General features: G+C 40.3%; 1 protein-coding gene across 3 annotated transcripts in view; it reads left to right on the forward strand.

Moving 5' to 3' along the window:
• FAT3 (FAT atypical cadherin 3) overlaps positions 1 to 27,585 on the forward strand; it is a 357,170-nt gene that overhangs the window by 242,909 nt on the left and 86,676 nt on the right. For all 3 annotated transcript variants that reach the window (XM_054187680.1, XM_054187684.1, XM_054187685.1), the window contains exons 5-9: positions 1,591 to 1,905; positions 3,890 to 4,100; positions 13,606 to 13,745; positions 23,484 to 23,759; positions 25,329 to 25,539. In XM_054187680.1, coding sequence (XP_054043655.1) covers positions 1,591 to 1,905; positions 3,890 to 4,100; positions 13,606 to 13,745; positions 23,484 to 23,759; positions 25,329 to 25,539 — 1,153 coding nt within the window. The remainder of the gene's footprint in view (positions 1 to 1,590; positions 1,906 to 3,889; positions 4,101 to 13,605; positions 13,746 to 23,483; positions 23,760 to 25,328; positions 25,540 to 27,585) is intronic.

Here is a 27,585-nt window from a genome sequence, read left to right on the forward strand (position 1 = left end):
CTGACAGATGGCGCGGTGGTGGCTTTGCAGGATGGGGATGGTCCCTACCAGACTCTCAGCAGACAGTCGTCCCCCGTCACGAGGCGGCGATCCCAACAAGTGCTAATTGCCAGCCCTGGTGACAGTCTTAGAAGAGAGAGGCCTAAGGCTGATACGTGTCGTTGGGAGGACAGGCTCCACTCTCCAAAGGAGTTACGGGCAGATTAGGGGGACTTTACATTTTACATATATATATTTACTACCTATTACCATACCATTTATTTTTCTGTAAATAAGGGGTTTCACTCCCTAAGGCTGTCAGTCTGTTCCCTTCCACTGTATCTGTTTTTAAAAGTATATTTAAATACAGGTAATGGGAAAGGTCTTTTACCTTTCTCATAGAAAATGAGCTTTTTCTGCTGATCTCAGTATTAAACCTAAGTTTAGACTTCTTGTTGCAAGGAAGGAACAATGGCAAGGGACATCATTCCCAGAAAATGTTGCTTTGCTCAAGGACTGGACATCAGGGATGTATGATTTGTAAGGGGACACAGAAACATTTAAGGAAAAATAAAGCATCAAGGAGTTAACCAGCCGAGCAGTCGATGTGCAGTGATCAGTACGAGCAGGGAAGGGTATGTAATACCTTGGCTCACTATCATCAAAAATTGCTACTGTGGGAGTTGGCATGTTAGCATATGTAGCTGAGAGTGAAATTTGAACTTCTTTCATGCAAACAGAAGTAACTTTCTGCCTTATTTCTTCCTCTTTAAAAAATGCAATCGAAATATTGAGGGAGAAGTTTGAAACATATTGATTGCATTTTGAAGGCATATTATTAAATCTCTTGAGTGCTCGTTGATCTTGGATTATTTAATTTTCACTGTTTCAGGCTGAAAATTATTAGTAACTCTGTTTAAGTTGCAGCTAAATTACTAATTAACTTTTGTCTCAAAGACTTTATTTCTTACGTGTTTCTGGCAGCACAGTGTGCTCTTTACACAATGCAGTAGAAATTTTTTGCTACCTGCCTCTCTGTGCCCCTTACAATCATATAAAGCAGTTTTGGAATTAATGAGCTGTCACATCTCAGGTAATGAATGAAGAGAACTGACAGAAATCCTTTTGTTGTTTAAGAAATTCCAAATAATTGATGGGAAAAAAGTGACAGATTATTTTAGGATTTAAGAAGAAATGCATCTTTCAGATTCATTGTGTGACTGAAGAAACTTTAAAATATGTTTGCAAAGAAGCAGGAATCCTGTGTAATGAGTGAATTCCAGTTCTCTCTTCTGAGATAAACTTGCAGAATTTGAGATAAAAGGAGTTTATATTTTGAGAAATAGGTTCCTAGTCCGCAGGTTGCCCCTTCCAGGTTCATCTCAAAATTAAAAAATCTTTCTGATTCCTTTATTTGCCATTGTGGGCATATCTGAGTTAGGCACTGAGCATGTTTATAATGAGCATGTCTTGTGTACACCGAGGGCTTCGTAAACTGCAGGTTAGGTTTGGGGAGGGAGGGATGTTTCCTTCTAGTTGATGTTTTTTTGCACTTTATGAAGTCCCACTGTACCTATTCAGAATAATGCCTCTACTGCTGTTATTTTTCAGGTAACCGTCTCGGATGGGGGCACATCTCCCAAGCAGTCGTCCGTTTGGGTGGTGGTCCAGGTTCTGGATGAGAATGATAACAAACCTCAGTTTCCAGAGAAAGTCTATCAGATCAAGCTGCCAGAGAGGGACCGGAAAAAAAGAGGGGAGCCAATCTACAGAGCTTTTGCTTTTGACAAAGATGAAGGCCCTAATGCAGAAATCTCGTACAGCATTGTGGATGGAAATGATGATGGGAAATTTTTTATTGATCCCAAAACAGGGATGGTTTCTTCCAGAAAGCAGTTCACAGCAGGGAGTTATGACATCTTAACAGTAAGTGCTCTTCCATCGACATACAAACCCATGATTTGACTCACTTTTTTTAGAAACGGGCCCTCTTGTAGAACGAGTGATATATGTCTGTCTTTAATATATGACCTACATGTAAGATCTGACTGTATTAAGAAATGTAGTATTCACATACAACTATTGCCAAAAAATAGAGTCCGAGAGAGCATTCATACTATTGCATGTAGTAAACTATTCTCAGACTGTTTAGAGGCAAATTGCTAGTGTAAGTCGTTCCCCTGAATACACAGAAATGAAGACCAAAGGCTTGTCTGCTCACAAAGTTGTGTCGTGTTGAAGGGGGCCGATACAGCTACAAATGGTTATTCACCTTTTGTTGGACACAATTGCTTGCCCTCATGGGAAAGTGTCCCAAACCACGACAAAAGGTCTTTATACTGTCCGAGTTAGGTGGCTTGAGGGAGGAGGAGTGCTGTGTACAGTATGTTGTACTACCCTTCTCACCACATGAAAGAGTGTAAGTATGGCAGCAATTTCAGTTAGAAGAAGTCTTAGTGAAAATACCTCTGCTAGAACCCAAACCATATAAGCGCAGTCAAAGAAAGAAAGTATACAAGATGGTGGTGTTGATATAAAGCAATATAAGGCTTGAATGTGCACTCTTCACCTAACAGCAGTAAGCCAACAAGTTGTAGTTAAGGAGTTGACCAAAAATGTAAGAGATGATAGAAGAGTGCCTGGCCCCTAGTAAACAAAACAATGTCACTTACATTAATGGATCTCTGTTGCGATACCTTCGTAGAGTTGGAAATCATGACAGGAAAATGAGTAAGTATGAAAACATTGAGAAATACCTGGTAATCAGAGTACAGCACCCTGTGGGTGAGTGAGAGCCTTTCCCTGGGCGGAGCTGGAAGTTGTGTCTGGGCTCTGGCCCTTATTATAATGCAACAGCTGAAGGGTTTCTACCTTGAAACTGTTCATCACACCCTCAGCATCTCTTCACTAAGGGGCTGCCCACCTTGAACAGAGCTGGGTGACGAGCGTTAGCACCAAACCCACTTAACACATTTCCAGAGAAAGAAACAGGTTATGTTATTTCAGGAAAATATTTCCCATTTTTAACAGGCATAGTAACAGCACATTTACATCAGTGGTCCTGCATAGCCAGAAAGATTTCCTTTAGTTATAAGAGAAACACCCTTTGATTGACATTGGTGTTATTCACCAAAGCACCCATTTGGTAACCTACATTCTCCCTTTCCTTAAGCCCTTAAATTTCCTAAAGTTTGTTGCTGCTCATCTTGTCTTTGCTGTGCTAAAACCATAAAGCCTGCCAGACGATATCAAGTCTATCCACCCTTCTAGAGGACATTATAGTAAAAAGAATTAGCACCAAGCTGGGCAACTCTTAATGAACATGACTGAAAGGAGAAAGCAAGGAAAATAGATATGGCAAAATTTTAAACTGTATTTGTTTTGGAGAACGGGGGAAATGATCTGAAACTTATTTAGCTCAATTAAAGATCCTGAAGAAGGCAATGTAAGGAATATCAATCTTATCTGCCATACGGATGCTTTTTAAAAGCAATCAGACATGGGTGAGTATGGTTCACAAGTGCACAATGTCCCACAGGGTCATTATAAAGCTTCCAGCTCTGCTTCAAGGGGGAACTGGGCGGAAGATGAAATCGGAGAGGGGAGCTGGTTCTGGAGAGGAGGATCTGTGTGGGGAGCGCTTGAATTGCATCTCCAGGAGGCCTCGCACCAGCATTTCTGAAAAAAACCCATTTCAGTTTGAAATCAGTCTTTTCCATAAAAATTCAAAGTGTAATGGAAAAAAATGAGAATTGAGAAGGAAGTACTTATCTCCCTCTTTTTTCATGGGATTTTACCTAGAGGATTATAAAGGCCATTTTCCAAGCAGTCATCCTCATGCGGTAGAATTAGGTCTGAACTGCCAAGCTGGGATGCTCAGTCTAACTTGTCTTTTCTTTGTACCTGCCAGATAAAAGCAGTGGACAATGGCCGGCCCCAAAAATCTTCAACAGCACGCCTCCACATTGAGTGGATAAAAAAGCCTGCGCCCTCGCCCCTGCCCCTGACTTTCGATGAACCCTTTTACAACTTCACCGTCATGGAAAGCGACAAAGTGACAGAAATTGTTGGGGTGGTCTCTGTGCAGCCATCTAACATTCCTCTCTGGTTTGATATTGTCGGTAAGTTGGGAGGCGGTGGCGTGAGGAGGATGCTTCAGAAGCGACACGTATGGATGTGTGGGTTTGAGAGCAAGAAGACTAACCGTGAACTGTCCCCCCCTGCAAATTAAACCCATTTTCGTAATGCTGAAATGAAAATGTTATTTCAATATAGCGATAACAATAATAATAATATTCCTGCTTTTGTTATGACTCCTTAGCTAAGCTGAAAAAAAAAGCGCTGTATGGCTGAATTGTTTTTTTTCATACTATGTTATTTACTGCAATCTTAATGTTGTCTGTCATTTAAATTCTATTGTCATACTTTGCTAATCTCATTTCTAAATGTATTTATGGTACTTAGACTTGCTGTCCCTCATTTCTCTCTTTCTTCACCTTTTTTTCTGCATTCTGTTCTTTTTTTTCTGCTTCCGACTGCCCTGCTTCAAGGTGGCAAGCATGCTCGAGAGATGTTCTATATTCTACAGACAGCTTGTGGGCAGAACTGTTCAACAGAAGGTACCCTTAGTGCAAACACATTTGCTAAAATACAACTATCCAGGCTGCCTTTTATTTTTGCAAGTTCTTTGAGACAATTTATATTACATCTTTCATAAGTGCCTGTGACAGGATGCGATGCGACACATGGATGTGCTGCGTTTCTTTCTATGACAGCTTTTACCGTATTTGTGTCCAATTATTATCATTTTATTCACGGATTTTCCGCAGTTTATCGCAAATAATTAATTCAAACTTTTCACAGTCCAGTGCCATCCATTTAACTGTGAAACAGAATGGGATGCATCAACATATGGGTTACAAATGGAGCCACCAAAAGTTTGTCTTGAATGCAAGCTGAAAAAGAGAAATGTGTTTTGATGTGAGATTTCAACCACAAAATTGCCTTACATAAAATTGGTTATAAAAATAGGGAGGGAGAAATGTCCTTAGCAAAGAGGAGGAGAACCCGTAGAAGTAGTGATCTTAAAATCGCAGGGAAATACAACTAAGGATGTAGCTGCCAAAAAGATAGGGAGTAGAGGATTTCACTTGGTTGCGGTGGAAAAATAGGAATCAATATTCCTAGGCATTGCTTTCCTGCTTCTGCTGCTGATTCAGTTGTGTTCTTTAAAATAACTCATTTAACATCTCCACAACGAGACTTTCCCTAGCAGCGCAATGACCCTGCAAAGATACTGTGCTACTTCATATTTGCAGATACTTGTATGAAACCTTTGTGTACCTTTGGATGTAAACCACCATGTCTGCACAAAGTGGTGTTATTTAAATGAAGGGTTATAAAGCCAATACTGTATGAAAGATTAGAGAAACAAAAAGCCTTTGCCACAGACTTAGCGGAAAGGGTGCATCAGCAGTCTTGATTTGCAGGGATTGAGCCTGGCTCTCATCTCAGCAAAGCTATTTGTGGATGGGTTTAACCAACAGGAAGGACAGGGACCACAAGAGAAAGGGTCTGTCAGAGTCATTTTCATCCATCTTTTATTGCCACTTTTGCAGATGAAAGACAGAAGCAGCAACATTTCCTCTTTGAATTTGTAGCACAGTTTCTGATGTGCCAACCACATTAAAATTAAACCCAAAGCTATTATCATGTTCTAGGGTCCCTGATAGCCCCTGGGGAAGGACAGCATATGTTTCCTACGGTTTTCTTCCCATTCCCTTGGTTGTTTCAGTATGCTACCTGCAATTTATTAGCTAATGTTTACATTCCCTTTCTCTTCCTCACTGACCCTAACTTTCCTCCCAGGAGAAATCCATCTTTCTTGATGTTACTGACATTTTTTTCCCATTTGAACCTTTTGCTGGACTCCTCTGCCTTTCGCAGCCTTTTGGTCCTTTCCTTGGCGAATTCAACGACACTCATTAAAATGCTGCCTGCGTTAAGAATTGAGAGAAGCCCCTTCTCTTCCACTGCATTCTTTTACATTATTAGAGTCACTTGCAATCTAGCAACACCTTATAATAATATTTCATTTTTTGCCTACCAAACAGAGATGATGGAGAAAGCATTATGAAATTCAAGCCTTTAATTTGTCATTTAATGTGACCTTTATGGCTAAAATAATTCAAATGGTTTAGAAGAAGATTTTTGCTATTTAAACAGCCCGAATGGTCTCCCTATAGGCTGTAGCTCCTGATGCTGTAAGATGCTGCATCACTGTAGAGGGTCATGGAGACAGAGCTTCCCTAGACTTAATGAGAAATTGGTGACCCTGACCATCCAGCTCGGTACTGTTGCCATATGAATGTTGTCATTAAATATTACTGCTGTTGTAAATAATAACACTAGCAACAGCACCCATTTCTGCAATAGGAATAGCCAACAATCCCAGGCATGTAGAAGACATGCTAGGGATTTTCCTAGGTGCTCCGTGTACAAGGTGCAAAGACACAACCCACCCCAAGAGGTTTACAGACAGAGCACCGTATATTTAGATTATCTTTCCCGCCTTTAGTCAGTGTCAGTATCAAAACTGCTTTTTCTCCTTATTCCTCAGTATCAGCCTGTGGAAAAAAAGATGTTGATACTTTCCTTTTGGGGGAACATTGAGGTCTAGTGCTGAAAAGCGCAATGAAAGACATGGGTTAGTAGTAGAAGTCAGTTGTCATGTATGGAAAGCTGTATGGGACTGCTGATGCAAGAAATGGTTTCTGTGCTGCTATAAAACCTAGACCTGATCCTGCTCCATCTGGTATTTTGTGATTTTGGACCTCCGTGCACAGTTCACAGTAATGTCAACAAAAGCCCTGAAGGCTTATGTGGAGGAATGGTTTAATATAGAGTTTGCAGCTTGACCTTTATGTTTATGACCTTTTCAAACTAAATGGGCATTGGAATTCCAGAGGACCTCTTTTATAATGCATTACACGCGTTTTCTCCCAGCTAAAAAAAAAGGAAGGAGGGCGGATGAAGTTTGGCTATGTAGTATTCTGTCTGCCTGACTTCAGCATCTAATTTGCACCTAAATTATATACTTAAAAAACTGTTGAAGTTCTTGAGTTAATCAGCTCCAAGAGAGGAAAGTGCCTTGCAGGCAGGGAGATCATCTTCCCTCCGTGGACTAGAAGGAACAGGATGCTTGCCTGGCTTTTTGTTTGTTTGTTTAATTGGGAATGGTTGAGATGTCATACCTGTTTCCGTTTTCAGACTGCATTCAACACCATTCTCAGTTCATGCAGATCCCACAATGTGAAAGACATGAACATAGGGTGTTTCAGTTGTGTTAAATTTATTCAGTCATTTACGAGAAAATTTCAACGGGAACTCCAAAATGAGTCAAAGATCTTTATTTCTCCCAGGTAAATTGAGCCCTCTCTGTCTCTTCCTTTGTTAGTGGTGGGAATGGTGTGATGACTACTTTGACACTGGAGCTAAGCTGCATGGTGCTAGTGTGTGCTTAAGTAGCATGTTGCACAACATCTCTCTGATTCTCCAAACGGGCCTTCTTCTATCTTTCCTTCTTCCCCCAGCCCATGCCTATGTAAGAGCAGCCAAACTTTAAAAGCACATCAGAACTATTTATCAAGGGTGCTTAAATGGCAATAATTTTAATATCTATTAATTTTAATTAATTGCTCATTTAATTCACAGTGCTGCAAGTTTTCATTAATGTCAAAAACATGTAGCTCCCTAGCTTCCTTTGAATTATCTTCTCTGAGAACTACCTAAATACCTTTCTGATTTCTTTTCTGCTTCTTATGCCCTTACCTTCAGCTTCTTAGCAGCAAACCCAAGGCTTTAACTCTCCTTGCAATGGTTTTGTCTGAAAATTCAGTCTGCCTTATTTCCTTCTTCTTAGCGTGATATAGTACATAAAAGAACAAATATTTGCATGCTATATTACTAATATTCATTATGTTATGATTATCAAAAATCTGTAGTTGACTTTGTATTTCTTGAGGCAGTCGCTAAGTTTATTTCCTCTCTAGAAAACAGAAAAAATGGAAATTTTGGCTTTGCTTGTATTCCTGAAAATCCTAGAGGCAATTTAAACTCACCTTTGAGTTTCAGGATGAATTAGTTTTCTGCATTTTCCTCTGATTCTCTTCTCTGAGCAATGTGAGAATTGTAGCAATTGACCCGATTTATCATCACCATCCTTGGTGTTGTTAGTTTGCTTTGGGACAAGACAAATAAGAATTTTCTCTGCCCTCAGACAATGTGTTTTAGAGGACTATTCTCTAAATTAGATCATATCCTATATTTCTCCCCTGCTTCACTCATCCATCGTGGCATGGTAGGCCAAATGAGACTTGTGTGAGGATCTCAGTCTGTCCTGGCTTTATTAGGTTTGAAAATGGAGCAGGCATGCTCTTTGCTATCTACCAGCGAAGGAAGACTTCTTGCCAGGTTTTAGCTGTATTTGATGTGGGGATGTCCTCCAGAGTTCAGTGTGATCCATCTTTGCATCTAAGTCTGATTCGCTGCAGTCGTCGGATATTCCTGAGATGTGTATTCAGTCCTGCTCTTCTGGATCATTCCACTGGCAAAGAGAGAAAAAGGCCCTCACATGCGACTCATTTGCCTACAGGTCCTCCAGATTTACTGACATGTTTTATTCTCAGAGGAGAAAATAATTTCTAACAGCAGCATAATCCCATCTTAAACTGCGTATCAGCAGCTGATAGGAACATAGGGAAGCTTGGCATCTTCCCAAAAAGCAACCCCATCTAGGAAAAGAACTATAAAAATTTTCATTCCTTGCAGCAAATGCAATAATAAAAATACAAGCAGAATATGTTTGAAAATAAAAAAAAATAAATAAAAAGAGACTGAAATTCAAAAGGGACAGAAAGGGACAGAGTTGCAGAACCCCCATTCTGTGGGAATGCCAGATCTGCCTTGTAACTTGCCTTAGGCAAATTCTCCAGCTGACCTCTAGAAATCCCTTTTAACAGTTCAGGAAGTTTTCCTTGGCCTCTCCCTCGCACCAAATGAGAGGTAAGCTTTACATCAGAAGATCCTCTCCTGTTAGTCATGCAAGGTTCAGTGGTTTGGTTTTTTTTTGTTTTTAAACCCTGTTTTATTAAAAGGAAAATTAATTCTTTCCAAAGCATGCAGGACTTGTCAGAAGAAAAATATGTTCATAGTGACTATGAAGCTAAGAACCAAGGTAACACTCCAGATTCAGCCAGAAAATGTAACCAAGGCTGACGAATATTGAGAACACAACCTATAGTCTGTTGACTCACAGCTGTCTGGGTTCAATTTCCTGAGATCTCCTCCTTGACCATACTATACCATCTGTTAAATTGAAAATTAGGGCTGTGCTAGAAAGGTCTCATGAAGCTGAAGTGAAGGCAAATAAATAAGATCTTGTGTACCGGGAGCTGTTTCTGCAGCCGTCCCAAGTTTGATAGCAGCTGGAACTGGCTGGAGTTGTATTGGGAAATCCTATATAAACTACAACACGCTTTCAGATAACATAAAAAACTCCCAGTTGTGTACATAAAATGCTTCCAGGTCTTACGCAAGAGCATAAAGATCAATCTCAAGAATGTAAGGATAGAAATCATCTCACTTAACTGTAGGTGTCCAAAGCGTAGACATAACTGTCTGTGCTAGGTGTCTTTGGGAATCTCAACAGTCAATTAGAGAGAAAAAGCGCTTTCTGGATGAATTTATACCATCCAAACATGATAAATCTTCTAATCCAAAAGTGGGATTACAAGGAGATGTGGACTTTTCATGAAATCCCACTTTAAGTGCTTCAATTTAATCAGAGTATTTTAAGGGAAGTCTTTAATCTGTATTGAAGATGTATCAGCATTACATCTTAGCTTGCAATGGTATCACAAACAACAGCTAATCCACATCTCTCTGAGGTCATTCAGTGTTAAAAAGCTTTCTCCGGCCAACCTGTCTAGCCAACTCGCCAGTTCAATCAACTTCTTTATTGTTGATTTTCCCAAAGTGCCCCAGGAACTCTCCATGTATTATCTTCATTTGAAATATTTCTTTCCTAATGCAATTGCAAGCACATTAGCAAAGACAGCTTCTACATATCTCGTATCTGGAAGCAGGTTTTAGTAGACAATAAAAAGGAAAGCATGTGCCATATGTTGGAAAATGGAATAAGTAATAAAAATTCACATTAATAAAACTGAGCAGCTGAACAAAATTTCATCATCCTTTCATCCTAAGATTGTCATCAAAGAAAGTGTTAAATGGCCGATAGTAACATTGGTAAAACTGATACTGCAGGAGCTTACAGCACTGCAGATGAGCTCGCTTCAAAAGGGTTGGGGCTTACCCGGCAGCACGCTTTCAAAAACGGGCCTCAAGTACCCCAGAAATGTGTGAAGCTGCCACCTCCTCAACTGCCACCTCCTACAGGCTCAGCCCTCCAACCTCGACATGAGCACCTTCAGAAGGAAGTGGTTTCATGTGGGGTTCCCAGAATAGTTCAGCTGCAGTTTTTAAGAGAAAAGTCCTGTTTGTTTTTACATGACTGTTCTCTCTCCCTCTCCATGCCCCTCCAACACCTGTCTTTCAAAGATAATTGTGGTGGGTCCTTCTCTGGGTGCTTCATAGTAGGCATAGATTTAACACGTCTATAAGACTCCTACAGTTTAGCATTTACACCTAATTCAACAATTATTCTTCAGTGCCTAAATGCAACTTCAGAAGTGTTCATCGTATGAGGAGCTGTTTTGAGGGTATAAGAAGGCTGAGGAGCAGTACAAAGCATTTCCAGACTGCCTCTAGTACTCCAGATGAGAGGCAGGACCCAATATCTCAGGCAACATTCCCAGAAGTTCAGCCATCTGAGTGGATCTTCACTGTCAACGCTTGACCATGGTCTGTTAAAATGTACCAGACTGAGTCAGGACTAAATCAAGTTTTCACTCCAGCAGAGATTATAATCACAAATCTCACAGCAGGATGTTCTCAGATCCATCTCTGTCTCAGTCTTTGATGCAGTTTCTGCCTTTGTTAATAGAAAATGTATCAATGTAAAATAAAGTGCATTGCCTGGTTAGTTACAAGTTTAGGCTTGAGTCAGGTAGCTGGCCACCAAGATTTGTTTGTCACTAGACCATTTTGGAAGATGTGAATACTATTAAAAAAACCCGCATATGATGGCTTCAGTTGTTATTTTAGGGGAATAATATACTACACTTAATGAAAATGGCTTGAAGAAGTCGGTGTTTTTACAATACACTGACCCAGCTCTAAGCTAACAGAGGAAGGGCATTTAAAACATTTATTGCTAACACTTCCATGTTAATTCTTGGAAGTTTTAAGGGCGGGGTTTCTTTGGAAGTTCATTCCAGTTGATAGCATATAACTTTTGATTGCTCATTAAGATGGTTATTAAGCATCTTGAAGTATAGGCTTTCATTTTGTTTTCATGGTTATCAGTATGAAACATTCTCTTTGTAAAGTGCCTACTGTCCCAAGGCTAGCTTCGTTTCAGCAGAGATTTCCTTGCAAGAATCTCAAACTCTCTTCTTCAAAGGAGGCTTTTTTTCAGCGTTGTTTTTCATGGCATGATTTTTCTCAAGTAAATCAATTTAAAACATTAATTGGGAGATGGCATCTTTGTCTTCCAGATTAACTTTTTTTAAAAAATAACCAAACACTGAAGATATGATCAATGTCCAAATACCTTGGTATTGCTTAAATGTCAAGGACAATTATGCTTTTTCTTTCTAGTGTCAAATAGTGTTAAATATACATATCAATTGTGAAAAATATGCAGTTTGGGCTTCTGGAAGGAGGTTAGGAAATAAGCAGTATTCTTATCCACCATAAATCACAGCAGATCCAGTGTCAGTTTTTTTCTGAAGAACTACAACTGCATCTGTTAGGCTCAGAGCCATATGTATGTATGTACGTCTATTCTGCGTAGGGAAGTCTGGTGGCACGTCTGAAGTGACCACGTTTGGATCGTTTCAGTGGACAGAAGCTCACCAATTCTGCCTTTCTTTTGCGTAGGTCACCTGCGCTCTTATTCCCCCTCCTCTTTCTTCTCCCCCTCCCTGAATGGCCTCCAAGGCAGATATGGACCAACCAGTGCTTCTGTCTTACACTTTTTTTGCAATAACCTGGGGAAGAGGTAGAGAGAAGTGAGGGTTTCTTCTCATTAAAGAATTCAGGGGCTGTGATTTCACTGTGATTCCTCCTAATCTTCAACTTCTTGGAATGCCAAAACCTTTTTCCTCTCACTAAAAGTGTGGCTTTTTCTGAGAATAACGCCCGTTGTTGGTCAGCAAACCATGCAGATGGTAGAGCAAGGAAGACTGTCCTCTTCGCGTCTCTGTCCCCAGCCCTGAAAGGAGAGCCATTTTGTGATAATACACCAGCCATTCAAATATATATTTCTCTGTATATATTTCACGAGGGCTAAGTCAATGGAATGGATGTTTTCCTACCTGTGGATCTAATCCCAAGAAGTCTGAGCGGCTCTTACACAAGTTTTACGACTAGTGGGCTTTGAAAGCCTTGTCGGCTTTGTGGAACTGAGTTGTCAGAGACTGTAGCTAATGGCATTGCATTGCTGTGTGATGAATATACCTGAAGAGTTCGTTTGTCAGCAGTCTTGTGTTCCACCTCTCCCTGTCCCCAGCCTCCAAAAAATTCAGACTCAATTTACAACAAGTTCCGCTTTATAGATGGGCGAGTAAGAAGCAAGTTAGCAGCAGGGAGTGCGTGCTTCTCTTCTGAACATAATGAGTGGTTCTAATTTATAAACTATAGCTGTGGCTGGGAAACCCTGTAACCGTTTAATGTCAAATTATTTATGGCTTTCGCTTACTTTTTAATAGATTTATTTCTTTTTCCTTTTTTTTCTTTCACCTGAAACTCAGTAGGGTTTTCCCACTGCTGCATCACTCAGTGTGTGACAGGATAAGGGGATATTAGTTTCAGAACAGTGCTTTGTGAGGGTTTTTTTAATGGAAAGAAATTTATGATGTGTATCCTGTCAGATCTATTTAAATAATTCCTAAAAGAATAGTAGAATTTGACCTTTGCTGCCAGTAATTATCATTGTCCTTGAAATTAACATAACAAATCGCTATTTGCATTTTTTAAATTGATTATAATTGTAATTTTTAAAGACACAGTTGACGGTATTTGCACCCACGAGCATCGGTGAGAATTTCCTGAAAATAAAATTTGCAGAATGAAACCCTCTTAAAATGATTTTTATACAAAAAGATAATGGTGCTTGTTCATTATCCAAACTGCAAGGGCACACATCTTACGGGCTTATAGCCATTTGATTCTTTTTATAGACTCAGTTATGGTTCACTTAAATATACTGCTAGATTTTTTTTTCTTGCGGTGCATTTTAATGATATCTGCTTTCCAATATACAAACTGTGCTTTGAAATATAAATGAGTTATGAACAAAGAAGTATCTGTAGATGTGCTGTGTATGCTAAGGCAAGCCGTTAAGATGGATGCCAGTAAAGAGATATGCCCACTTCTAGGAACATTTTCAATGGAAATTTTCCAGACATGGCTAATTTGATTGTATTTTTGTGCAACAATTAGGAGGCAATTACGATAGTTCTTTCGACGCGGAGAAGGGAGTGGGCACTATTGTCATTGCAAAGCCCTTGGATGCAGAGCAGAGGTCAATGTATAATATGACTGTGGAGGTCACCGATGGAACAAACATTGCCACGACTCAGGTAGAATATCACATTCCTTTCTTGGCAAGTTTTTCATTTGTTAGTGGAATTTATATGCTATAGAAATTAATAATTTTGCCACTCAAATAAAACCTCATCCTTTGAGACCACTGTTGACTAATGGAGGGGATATTTTTCAGAGCCTTTCCATCTGGTTGTAAAGAATCGGCTGTTGAAGGTTTCAAAGCATTATTTCTCCTTTTGTCCTCTTCGTGCTCACACTAAAGTAATTTGCCTTCCTCCAGCTGAGGGAGTCCCTATCACAGGCAGGGAAGCTTACATTTGGACAATTGTGTCACCCCGTAATGGTCCAAAATACAATAGTGCTTCTGTGGTGTTGGGAAATATTGCTATTGATTGTATTAAATGGAGTTTATACCTCTCATCCTCCCAAGACCCAAATGTGGGACACAGGATCAATTGTTCAGAGAAGAAATTTTTCCGAGGCGAAACTTAAAATTCAAAGGATCTCTCCTTTAGTGTCACTGCCTGCGATTACATTGTCTTCTGGGGAACAGCCCCAGTGAACCCTTTAAAACCAGGCTTGCTTATCAGGGTCAGTGCCTTTCAGCAATTAAAAAGTCAGGTCAGATAAACACGAAGGGCTGGGATAACGTTGGTTCTGACACATCCTTGTCGGAGACACCCTGACGCAGAGCCTGGGTGTCTGTTCCATGGGAAGCAGTTGGGACATGGCCGGGGTTATGGCACAGGGACAGGGACGCTGCGGTCCAGGTGGCACCAGGCAGACTCCAAAGAGCAAAACCCTTCAATGCAAGGTGAAGCTGTGAGGTATGGGCTAGCCAAGGCCTGAAATCCTACATCTGAAATACTGCCCAAGTGTAAAGCGTGCCTATAACCTGAATATTATTTGACACATAGGAAAAAAATACATCCTGGTAGATCACAACTGTATGTAGTGTCAAATCCCATTAAATGTAGTTTATAGAGGGGAAAAAAAATAGATTTGTGATATTATTTGCTTCTTTATAATGCAGAAGGAAGGCTTGAAGATTTTTTTGTATTTACATATATGCATGCACATGCGGATGCTTCTGTTTTACCTTGCCTTTTTGCTTGAATGGTTCAGATGTAAACCTGTATTCACTGAGTCACAACACCAACTTTCCTAAGAGACTTAAATCATTGAGTGCTTTCCCAGTCTGAATTCCTGTTTGTAACTGGCCGTAAAATCTCTAAGTATCCCTATCTGATAATTTCTCTTGATAATGCACTCCTGATTAGAAAACATCAGTTGGTAGTAAATTAGGTGGTAGGAAATCTGCTGTTTTCCCTCTTAGTTTCAGTAATTAATTGCATCTCTGCTAAAAACATCCCTTATTTTTAACATGATTATATCTGGCCTGTATTCCCTGTTACGCCTTTCTCTGCTCAGTTAAAGAGCTCTTTAAAATCCAGTATTTTCTCCCAAGGAAGACACTTACTCAGAATAGTCAAATCACCCCCCAGCCTTCTGGTAGACAAGCGAAGGAGAATGACTGACTTCTTTACATTCCCTTTCCATAAGGCATTTTCTTCATCCCTTGAGCAGATTTTTGGTTTGCATTGTTTTTTAATCTTGACGACACTCTCAGTCCACTTTTCAGAAATGTGGTGTTGAATCCCTAACACGACATTTTTTTTTTTTCCTGCAAACATTTCAGCCAAACAAAATTTTAAAAGCACAGAGAATTTCAAACATGCTGGATACAATTTTTCTTCTCATGGATATTATGTTTACTGTTTTTCCCACTTTTGATTTAATAAATTGACCCCCTATGGTAGTCCTCAAAACCTATTTTGATGAAACCCCTACATTTTTAATTAAAACATATGGTAAAAACAGATTTCAGTAAAGCTGTTGCATTCTAAAAGAAGCTTAAGCATTCTTTGTAACAGTGATGTGACCTATTTAAGAAAGTAAAATAGTAATTTAAGATTGCAATAGTATAGCATTAGGTGTTCATCGGTGGGTACAGACCCTCCTTTCCTCCATCTCCTTCTCTCCATGTGGATACTGTTTAAGTATTTAATTGTGGCCCAGACAACATCTGAGAATGTGTTTCTTTTGGTCTTCACAACAGAGACTTCAAAAGCGATCATTATCTCAAAGCTGCCAGAATTATGGCCTGCCTAATTATCTCTCCCTTTTACAAAACTTTCATACTGTATTTTTGACTGTACTTTGGAGCCTTTGGTTACCTTATTCGTATTTATTTCCTTTTCGAACAATAACCGAAAAAATCAAACTGATAGGTTAAGTAAAATATGTCACGGAAACGAGTCAAAAAAGCATCTGCTGATGGCTCTCATTGGCCTTGTTCTGAGTTTTGATAAAATGGCACTGTAAGTATTTTGTCTCACATACATAGTGCCACCTGTATTTTTAACTATAGCTGCAAGAAGAGATGGCAGAAGAGGAAGCGGGTGGAAAGCAAACGTATAAATTCGTCCCCTTGTATAACCATAAAATAATATAAAGCCCCCCTCAAAGTGTGATGGTTTATTATGAAACAGCTGATCATCGCCGTGCCAAATGGAACAATCTTGCTTTTTATTCCACCCCACCTGTTTCCCTTTATCTCTTCCTGGCCTTTTGTTTATTACACAGTTGGAGGTGGTAAAATACAGCGTAAAAATGCCAAAGATTTTTGCTCCAGTAACATGATCCCTGGCACAGAGTTGCAGTTTCTTCAGCAATGTTCCTGCGCGCCTTAAACTCTGATAAGCTGTTTGCTTCCTTCACGCCTTACTGCGCACATGGTTCACTACCGACATCACTTTGATTTAAAAGTTACATCTGTCGTATTAGTGCTTTGCTGTTGTGAAAAGAGGAGAAAAGAACATAAAGGATATTAAAAAAAAAAAATAAATCACAAATTTCCTTTGTAACTGAAAGCCTATTTGGTTTGCGCATGATCAGGATTTCAAATGGAATACGGTCTCCAAAGTGAGAACCAAAGTGCCAGGACTTGCTGAGCCGCTGCCACTCGCCGTGCTGCCCGTCCATCCCAGCAGCACAGCCGCGATGGGGAGGGACGGAGGGGACAAAGGCGGAGAAACGTTGCCTCGCTTGATTTATGTATTTGGAGTGTGGGTATAAAGCTTCTGTCACGTTGATTAACTTCTAGGAAGGCTGTCTCCTGACTTAGCCAGGGAGAGCTTTGGGTTCTTTGCCTTAGCTTAATTCATCATTGCTCAAGGCCACGCGGTAATTTATTAAAGGCTGAGGGCGTCCGTTGGCTCTAAATCCCCGCGAAATGCGATTCCTGCAGCTGCCAGGCGAGCTGTTGGCCTTGGGGAAGGGACGGGGCTTCTGCGTCCCGTGCACTGGGGACAGCCCGGACAGCAGCTCCGCGCGGGGACCCTGCTCCTCGCCACCGCCTCCCCTCCGGCTGGGAAAGGGACTTTTGCCCTCGCTGCAGCAGAGAGAGGACTCTCCCAGAAAGAAATCAGTGTAGTGGCGTCTAAACACTGACTTCTGCCACAATTTTGACTAACTTTGACAGTGCAATGTTAGAAGTTCTCTCGGTCGTGAGTCAGATTTATCCCAAAGCCTCCTTTTTTTTTTTACTGAGCAACTCAAATCCTTTACATCCAAGTAAAACAGGAATAGCACTTACATTTTTCTTTGTAGTGCATACAGTTGAGTTTTGCTAAAATACCCACAGAAGTATAGTACAGTAGGGAATAATCATCTAAGTGATGATAATTTTTCACTTTTATTGAGAACGTTGTACTAGCAGATAACTATTTTTTTTAAGAACATACTCCTGGAGTCATGGTATTATGACAGTTTTGTCTCTTGCTTATTTGCTTGCCTTCTCCTTGTTTCTCGTCATCCTAACCACTGTAAAATAGATGCTTTCAAGCATGACGGCTGATGCTTCCAAACTAGGAGGCAAAAAATGCCTCAGTTTCACTCATTGCAAAACCGTCTCACTATTTCCCAATAGAATGGACACTCAGGGAGGAACATGCAGCTCCCTCTGAAAAGTTTTTGTAGATCGCTTCTAATACCTTCAGCTGAGCCAAGCAGGCTGGAAGAGCAGATGGGAGAAGTGCCTGCTCCTTTCTGTCTCTCCTCGCAGAAGGTTGTGGACTTTTATTTATTCTTCTGCTCGGGATTGACCTTCTGCTGCGAGTTTCAGGATGCCAAAGTTGGTATCGCCTTTCAGAGAACACCTTTTCTTCATCAGATTGTTTCTTAACAAAGAGGAGCTGATTGATCACCCCGCGTGAGGGTGCTTCTTTTAACTGAACAGTGAAAAGCTCTTCTTAGAGGACCATGGCCAAAATGTAGATAAGATATTAGAGCCTGCCAGAAGAGGTTCTGGGTGGTGTATTCTTCTAGGACAGACAAGAAAACATGGTGTTTCAATTCAGTTTTTCACTTTTGCTCAGTTGAATGTTTCCTCCAAACTAGAACCAGCCCGATCCTTGACTTTTTTCTGTCCCATCCAGCAATCTCAGCAGTGCCTTGCCTCTGAAACAAAGACTTTTTTCCCCTGTTTTAACATAACACAAGGTGAAGTATAAATAACAGGCCACTGAGATTGGTAGGGAAACTTTGCGTTTTTATGTTAAGGTTGGGGTTTGGAAGAGAGAAAAACTTGTCAGGAAGTAGCAAATAAAGCTGTGTGGTAACACTATTGAAAGCAATATTAAATCAAAATAGGTTTTCAAAACCCATACAAAAGCGTAACCTGAGTTTAAGCAATTCAGGCACTTAATAGGTTGTACTACAACACTGTGCCCAGACCAAGCAATTAGCCACGCAGATTCTTCCAGCTTCAAATGTCTCTAAAGCAGCACCTGGCATTTATCCAGTTTTCACTCAAATACGTTTGTGCCTAAACCAAAGGTATTTGTGATGGGCAACATTAAAAACAGCTTTGGAGAGACTTCCTGCGTTAGGTTTTGTCCTGCTTTGATTTGATTGTATTTCTCTAGGCCTTTCACTTACCATTTTGAATACAAAGTCTTTGCTAATGCTCTGAGTGTTACTTTGCCTAATTTGTAAGCTTGGAGGCCCGTGAATCCTTTATTTGAAATTTGCTTTAACTGTGGGAAATAGGAAGTGAGCCGGGAGAAGCAAATCTTTTATAGCGAGGCACTTGTTCGGACTATAAATTAGGCTCTGCACAATGGAAGCAGAAGGAGGCAAGCCTGCCTTTCTGGAGCCTGCGACGCGCTGGAAAAGAGACGAGCTTTCAAGGATAACCGGGCAGAGGCTGTTTTGCTGCGTGTTTGCTTTATGAGCGTGGAAAAAAGACTTGCAACTAATGTTTGTCTATGAAAAGTGGTTTAGGCAGCAACCTTGCACAGTCCTCAGCAAAGAGGAATCCCTACTTAGCAGCAAACAAATAGTAAACATTTCCATTCGTCACCTTGCGAGGCGTGTTGGGAAACTTGTAAAGCCTGTCTTTGATTTCACACAATGGGTATTGTCACAGCTTAACACCCCAGGCACCTACACAGTAATAAAGGATATTTATGCAGCAAGGCTCATTCTTGCCGTATCTTCCGTTTGGAAATAAATATGAAGAAAGTATTAAATTACACATACACTGTGAGTCTTTGAGTCGCTTCAGTAGGATAACACTTGATTTGGGGTGAAAGACGTGCTACAGGCTGGCTAAAGCTTAAGGCTTCAAGGAGCAGAGTGCTGGCCTTTTTGAAGTCAACGGGAAATTTGCCAGTAGTACCAAGATTTTATGCCTAAGTTTGGCAGCCGTTAAATGAATTTGAGTAACTTTCATCATATTAACGATCTGGTGGCATTCGGCTTACTCGACTTCACATATGTTTGTAGGATCAGGTTTTCTGTGAGCCTGGTGTTCATGTCAGTGTAACATTTGTCCGTTATTAAAGGAAAAGATTGCCCCCTCTTTTTAGGTAATATCTACTAGAAGTCATCCTGCTGGAGCAGGAAGTCTTCTGCATAGGAAGGTGGCATTTTAAGGTGACCTATTAAAGGTGGGGGTGGCTCAGAAATAAATCTAAAACATCTTCCCCAGCTTTGCCACTGCACTTCTCATGTGGCTTTGGTAAGTCGTTTAACCTTGGTGCAAGGCAGTGTTTTCCTGGGCAAAGGATGGGGATAATAATAGTCACTGGCTCCTCAAAAGTGTTGTAAGGATTGAAGGACTAATAGCTATTTAAAATGACACTTAAGTTCCATTTTATTCTACCTGGTTTTGTTTCAAGTAGCTCCCAAAACAGTTAAATTTTTAAGAACATAAAAGAGTTCAATTTTCCTTTTCCATAGCTTGTGGGTTTAACAGAGCTCTGTATAATCATTATTTCCATATATAATCTAACATTCTTTTGTTGCAAGGGAAATCCACTCCCCTCTAGTAAAGGAGAGACTGTAATGTTAAAATTGCAGTTGACTCTTGGGGATTTTGAGGGACAGCTGACAAAAATGAGAAACATTCTTAACTGCTTTAATAGAAGAAATTGTGAATCAATAATGACCTCTTTATTCATTAGCATCTCTAACCCACCGCCTTCCACCTCCAGATGGAAGTGGCTGTTGAAATGCAGAGTATGTAATAAATAATGCGTATTTTCAATGTGGATCACTTGACAAATCATTAAAATGCTGCCATCTCTGGGGAGGAAGGTGCCTGACACTTAAACAGGCACTTGATCAGTGTTACAGTAGATATGAAGTGGGGGGGGGGGGGGGGAAAAAAAGTTATTTTCTGGAAACTATCAAAGCAATTTCAAGTGCATAGCTCCCTGTAAATTTGATGACCACAGTAAATGAGGACCTCAGTATTTTATTATCTTTTCCCCTCTCCATGCCTCCCACTCCCCAAGCACCGTGGTCCATATCTGTGTGTCAGTGCATTAGCTTATAGCTTTTTCAGTGGGAAGAAATGCTGCTTTGTGAATCCACGCTGTAATTTCCATGGTCTCATGGTTTACCCTTGGTCTCCGATGCTGATCCAGTCCCCTCCTGTTTAGTTTATCCAGTCTAGTGAAGGCATACATCACGGAGCCGTGGCTTGCACAGTCACGGTGCAAGCTTTGTGGTGGATAACGCTTCATGCCCTCCTCTGCTTTCCCAGTTTGCCAGTGATCCCAGAATACATTAGATATAATGGGAAGTGAACCTCAGCACCAGGGTGATCACACACCACGCAAACGAAACAGCATGTCATCTCTGTAGCAGTACCTTTAAGACACATTGGTGTGCATCTGTGTTTTTTCTTTTTTTCTTACAGAATAGCTTGAGCTTGCACATAGCAATGTTAAAAACGAATGTTAAAAACATGCTTACTTGTCCAAGGTAGGTCATGCGGTACTAGCATCAGCAGAATCAAACACTCTTGGTATTTTCCATTTGAAAAGTTTTTATTTCCCTGTTGACTATCTAAAACGATACATGACAAAGTTTTTGGCCACTAATTAAAAGTAAAATAAATGATGTTGTCGTCTGTGTTAACAATGCAGCAGTAAAATAATCCAGCCGTGTTATAGCGGTCGCTGGCAAAGGCTGAGAATATCCAAACTACTCGAGAAGATGTCTTTAAGCGTTAAACACTGGTAATCAGATTATCCCCAGCTCAGATTGCTTCAATGTCTCTTCCTTACACTAACAAAAGTGATTCAGCACTGGCTTTGTGTCCCATTGGAGTAGAGTTGAAGTCTTTATTTTTTTCCTTGGGCTTTCTTTCATATATTACAACTGATTTCTTCACATATTTTTCAGATGTGGGTTTGGCTTTTTTTATTTTCCTCAGTCAAGTCAGAAACACGCATTGATATATTGTATAGCAACAACAAAAATATAAGAAGCTAAGTAACTCTTCATCATTATTATAGGCCCAGCAATGTATATTTCCCCCCGATTTTATTGCTATCTGTCCAAGACTGAAGCATAACTTAATATAGGCTTCAACCTACTTCACTCTGGCGTACCATAATCTAGCGAAAATTAAATCGCATGGAATGTGCAGTTCAAGTCCTATGCCATTTAACTTAGAGAGCATTTTATTTCAGCTGTCTTTTAAACAGTTCCCAGGCTAGTTCATTACGACTGCCGCTTACAATTGCTCATGTTCCTTCTGGTAATGTGTTCTACAAACCCTTCCAAATATCATGGAAATCTAAAGTTTCATTTCTCTCTGAGGCCAACATCTGTTTGTGCAATATTGCAGTGTAACTGTATTTTTCTTCTGTTAAGAAAGTGTGGGTGAACAGGGCTTGATCAAGCAAAGTAATAAAATATTTGCTTATAAAAGAGCCAAGTACTTTTCGGAACAAAGAAAATAACATGAGGGATGGGTCAAGTCTCCGAGTCTTAGGGAAGAGTCCTGTGCGTGGCCTTTCCCATGTCATTCATTGGACTATCTCTTATTTCAGAGCCTTTGAATAAAAAGACTGTTCCATTTCAGTCACTGTACAATAAAGTGTGTGCTTTCACTGGCACATTCTGCAAAAGATACTTTTTGATTCCAGTACTGAAAAAGAGGCAGCTCTTTGCATTGCCTCGTTCAGCGTTATGTAGTTTGCCGAGGGTTTTGCCGCCACGCTGCCCAAAATGATCCATAGCACATAAAGTCTGGAAAGCAAATTTCCTCCAGGGAGTGACTCCTCCAGTGGCGAAAAACACAAAACTTCGTCAGAGCCACACACAAGTAACATTGCAGAGGCACATAACTGTTGAAAGGCAAAGCTTGGAAAATAGTGATTCTTATTAGTTACCAGGGACAGCTTGTGATATATGGAAATGGGTGTAATAGGCAGCAACAGCAGCATCCGGCCTGCCTTCCCCCTCTCCAAGTTTCTTTAGAATCATAGAATCATTTACGTTGGAAAAGACCCTTGGGATCATCGAGTCCATGATGGGGGACTCGATGGGGTCAACACCCAGGTTTTAAAGACAGACTTGAAGCAAATGGCACAGCGTTCATTCACATTTTTAGCATCAGTGATACCCTTCATAAACTGCAACAGAAGGGAGGCAAACAGGTGTTTAAGGGGAAAGTGAATTAGTTGTCAATAAAGACAAACATCGCTGGCAAAGGAAGAGCAAGGATGAAACCATAAAAATAATCCTTCCCTGTCACCAGTACCCTGCGATTACTTGTCCTTGGTGGTTGATATTGACCTGTGTGGAGTGGGCTTGCGTGGCCATGAGGTTGTGTCCCCTGTTCTCATCTCACCAAGTGTCACCCTTCCCAACACAGCCTAAGGTGTAATGGGAACTGGAAGTCTTCACTGCTGTCATGGTTTGACACTGCTAGTACGTCCCAACACAATATATTGGGCAGAAAACAACACAGGATTTAGCAGAGCCTTGATGGTATAAAAAGCAGATTTAAGTAACATGGAAAGGATTCTTTTATAGCCTTATTAATAGTGAAGGGGAAAGGAAATCCCGTATAAGTCTCTTGTAACCAGAGCCATTACAAGGGATGACAAAACCTTTCCTGTGACCATTGTAGGAATATTTTCCAATCTATAGATACTGAAGATATGGACTTCTTTGTCAGGCTCTGAGTAGGTCTTATAATTAGGAACATTTTGCCTCTAAAGTCATATGCTTACTATTTCTTTTGATCTGAACAGTAAGCATTTAATATTAAATGATGTTTCTCAGTCCCACCATACAGCAGTATAACATCATCAGCCATCTAAAGCAAATTATATTTCTCTAGGTGCCTATTCAGCAATCCGACTAAACTTCAATAACTTCAAATGTTTTTCTTTTATTAACTGTAGGTTCTTATCAAAGTGTTGGATAACAATGATAATGGCCCAGAATTCTCTCACCCAAGTTACGATGTCACCATTTCAGAGGACATCCTCCCTGATACTGAAATTCTGCAAATTGAAGCTATAGACAGAGACGAAAAGCATAAGTTGAGCTACACTATTCACAGCAGCATCGATACAGTCAGCGTGAGAAAATTCAGAATTGATCCCAGCACTGGGGTGCTCTATACTGCTGAGAGATTAGACCACGAAGCTCAAGATAAGCACATCCTTAATGTCATGGTAAGAATGCAATATTCACGTGGGTCAGGGCACAATTACTGCTGCTTCAGGTGCATACGTGCCTTAGCCTTTGCATGAGCAAAGAACTTTCAATGCAGTAAGTACTCATTAATTTCATCTTGCCTGCCCTGCTGTGTATTTATATTACATCTTTTTATTTGGGCTGTTTGGGAAACTTATTGTGAATTCATTGTATGTAATATGATATGATTTGCTATCTCAAGGGAGAGCAGGCAGGAAATTATTTAATCTCTTGGCATCTGGTCCTCTCGCTCAAGGTAATTTTCAGAGTTTCTGAAGTTAGGCTGAAAGTTATTTGAGAAGTTATTCACAGGGAGATAACTGCTTTCCTGCCATAGAGAATGCTACACCCTTTCTAAATACAAGCCTCGTCCATAGTGTACTTTTACAGATTTATTTTAGTATATAAGCTATTGTTATACTAAGTAGCTTTCAGCTACATTTCCAAATGTTTTGGTATTAGAAAATAAAACTAATTACCATTTTTTGCTCAGTGTGCGTAAATTACGGAACATAGGTCTGTCTGTTTCCAAGTGAAGGTTTTATATTATAGACTGGAGGTTAATTAAAAAAAAAAATAAAAATCTGTGTTAATTTGAACATCATAGTCCACTATTTTCTTTAACCACTTAAGACTGCTGCAGAAGAGATCTTCGAAAGAACTTGAGCTGGGGAGCAGAGGACTCAGAGGGCTGCAGTGACATCCAGCCAGCTGGAGCTGAGTGGGGTCTCAGCTCACAGCGTAACAAGCTGCAAGTCCTTTGGCGAGCAGGCTAAGAAATAAGTATAAACTGAAGCACAGAGAGGCACGGCTGATAGAGGTCATTTCCCGGTTCTTGTGTTTGACCTCCACCTGATACAATGAGGGGTCTGTTCTGCTTACGGAGAGCCAGGCTTTTGGGGATCACGTTGGCAGGATTGTCAGTGTAGCAATGCTGAGATTTTTAGTATGGAGTTGAGAGAGGTGCGGTAAACGATACCTCTGCTGGGAGTGCTAATCACTGCTTACTATTTATCCTACTGTTTACTATCGGTATCGGTATCGTCATCTTCAAAAAGGTGTGCACTGTCCATTGGCACCTACAAGCACTAGACTGACACGCGACTGATCATAGTTGGTAAAATTGTTTATAGCTCTTCGAAAGAAGGAGCCATGGGCAAGGTATGTTTGCCTCTGTGCTGTAAAGCAGGGATTGGCGGGACGAAGGCATGACCATTCAATTAGTATATAAAAAAAAGTATTTCTTGCAAACCTGAAACTGAATTTAAGAAGTCATGTAGTCACCAGTTTAAAAATTCATGTCATGATGTGCAGTGTATTTTTTCACAAGTGAAAAAAAAAAGGTCTCTAAGCTCTTCCTGTTTCTTTAAATTTACTATCTACCATCTCACATGTGAATGTATTTTAGACTATTCTTTGGGACAAATGGATTTTTTTATCACTTTGTATTAAATAGAACTGAAAGTCTTATTAGCACTGAGATTAGTAGTATTTATGAAATTTTACTAGGTGGATATCAAGATGTGTATTATGCACTTGTTCTATAGGTCCGAGATCAAGAATTCCCTTACAGAAGAAACCTGGCCAGAGTCATCATAAATGTGGAGGACTCCAATGACCACAGTCCGTACTTCACTAGCCCGTTGTACGAAGCCTCGGTGTTTGAATCAGCAGCAGTTGGATCAGCAGTCTTGCAGGTCACAGCTTTGGACAAAGACAAAGGAGAAAACGCAGAGCTTATCTACACTATCGAAGCAGGTTAGGATAGAGGATGAAAATGTAGCATCAAGATTCACGCTCTGGACAGAGCAGTGCTGTGATGGTGACAAGTCAGATTCTTTGGTCTGCCTTCTCCTGGAGGGCTGGGCAAAAGAGACACCTTCCTGTTGGTTTGGGTTTTTTTTTTAATTTTGAAGCTGCCATACCCAAAACGTGTCAGAACAGAATCTCATGCCCCATTCACTAGATGGCTCCAGAGCCTTTAACTATAAGTCATTGGTTCAAAACCATCACAGAAGATAGTTATTGAAACTACAGCCAGTGACTTGTTTCCAGGTTGCTGGCTTCAAATGGATCCTCCAGATCCGCCTCTTCGCCAATATTTGGATCAGAGGGGCATGGAGGCTAACACCAGGGCTATGCTAAAAACTTCTGCCAGCAGAGCTGTAGCAGTTTAGTGGCACAAGGTCTCTTGAAACTAAGGGAGGGCATGGTGATACCAGATTAAACTTGCTTTTGCATTTATTTGCATTCACCACATAATCTGCACCAGCAAAAGCATTCCTCTGCTGGTGGAACAGCACAGCCATGGGAAATCTGCATTATCTCTGCCACACGTGCAAGTGAATGTAACTTTCTCTGGCCTATATGGATCTGGAGATAAGGATTATCTCTGAGATAAACCACGAACGTCTATACAAGAGGAGCATCTAGAAAAAGATAGAAGGAAGTAGAAATTTGTAACCTTTGGGGTTTTTAATGTTTCATTTCTACTTTTTTTTTTTTTTAGTAATATGCGTCTTTCTGTTATAATAATAGCAAAACTTGAAACCTATATTGCCCTAAAAAAAGTCTTATATACTGCAGATTGTCCCCATGTTAACCAGATCACAAGCCATTCCCGGCATTAGGCTGGGATCTCTACAGGATCTTTATTTATTTTTATATTATTATAAAGACTTGTCACTAGCTACACCATCTCATGTTGATTTAACTTCACGTAGTTCAAGCTCACACCTTAAATTGATGTAACCTGAAGCTTAGAGAAGACCAAGGAACTTCTGTCGTTACCCTGTATGCCTTGTGGAAAAAGTCCTTTAAGCAAACCAGGAGGTGAAGTATTTGCAGCTGAAAGTGCTGAACTTAGACCCTTGTAATCCCACAAAGATCTTAGCACTGAAAACCAAATATTTCCTTTGTGCACTGCATTTGGTCTTACCAATTTTTTCTCAGTATTCTCCAGTGGCCTTTAACTTAGATCAGGGGAAATTTTACACATGCCCAGATCAGGACAACACTGTGCTTTATAGGACGAACTCTGAGCAGACCAGATCAGGTTAATTAGGAATAATGACACATTATTACTATTATGGGCTCCAACGCAATCACTTCTAGGTGCCACCACGATGTCAGGAGCAACCTGACTTGCTAGGAGTATGGCTCCCTTACACTGGAAGGGAATCACACATGATGCGCACAGGAAATATAATGATTAGAAAGGATGCTTTGGGTATTTGAAGGTCCTTTTTAGTCTGCATGTTTTAATTTTTTCTAGAGGCTCTCTCTTCCATTACAGCCTGTTTCTGCTTCATCATGAGCTCTCCCTGCAGTGTCAAACTTCCATTTACTGTAAGCCACGCACTCCCTCAGTTTCATTATCCACAGATGTTCCAACCACAGATGCTTCAAAATTCTGTCTTCTGCTGCTGTAGTTTCTATGATCTATAAAATCTGCAGTTGAGGATACTGATTTTAACTGAGCATTAAGATTGTAAATAGCCCTTTCATTCAAGAGAGTTACTTACATCACCTTACATGTGAAGAGAGCAATTGGTAAAGAAAGTAGCTATTGTGTAATTTTGTAGGAAATTCCTAAAGGAGAAGAAGCAGCTCTGGCCTTACATGAGGCAGCCAGTGGCTAAAAATTATTTGTATTCATAAGCACTGACAAAATAACTGCAGCAGCATTTGTAGTGTCTGCAAATGTGGCAGTTACCGTGATCTTTATGAGAATTTGTAGCTCTGGCAGAATCTCAGCTCCTCAGTGAACAGCACAATTTTTGTTTTAGCTAGTAGAGTAAACTT

Source organism: Rissa tridactyla, chromosome 1 (assembly GCF_028500815.1).
Source record: "Rissa tridactyla isolate bRisTri1 chromosome 1, bRisTri1.patW.cur.20221130, whole genome shotgun sequence".
In the NCBI taxonomy this organism is placed as follows: Eukaryota; Metazoa; Chordata; class Aves; order Charadriiformes; family Laridae; genus Rissa; species Rissa tridactyla.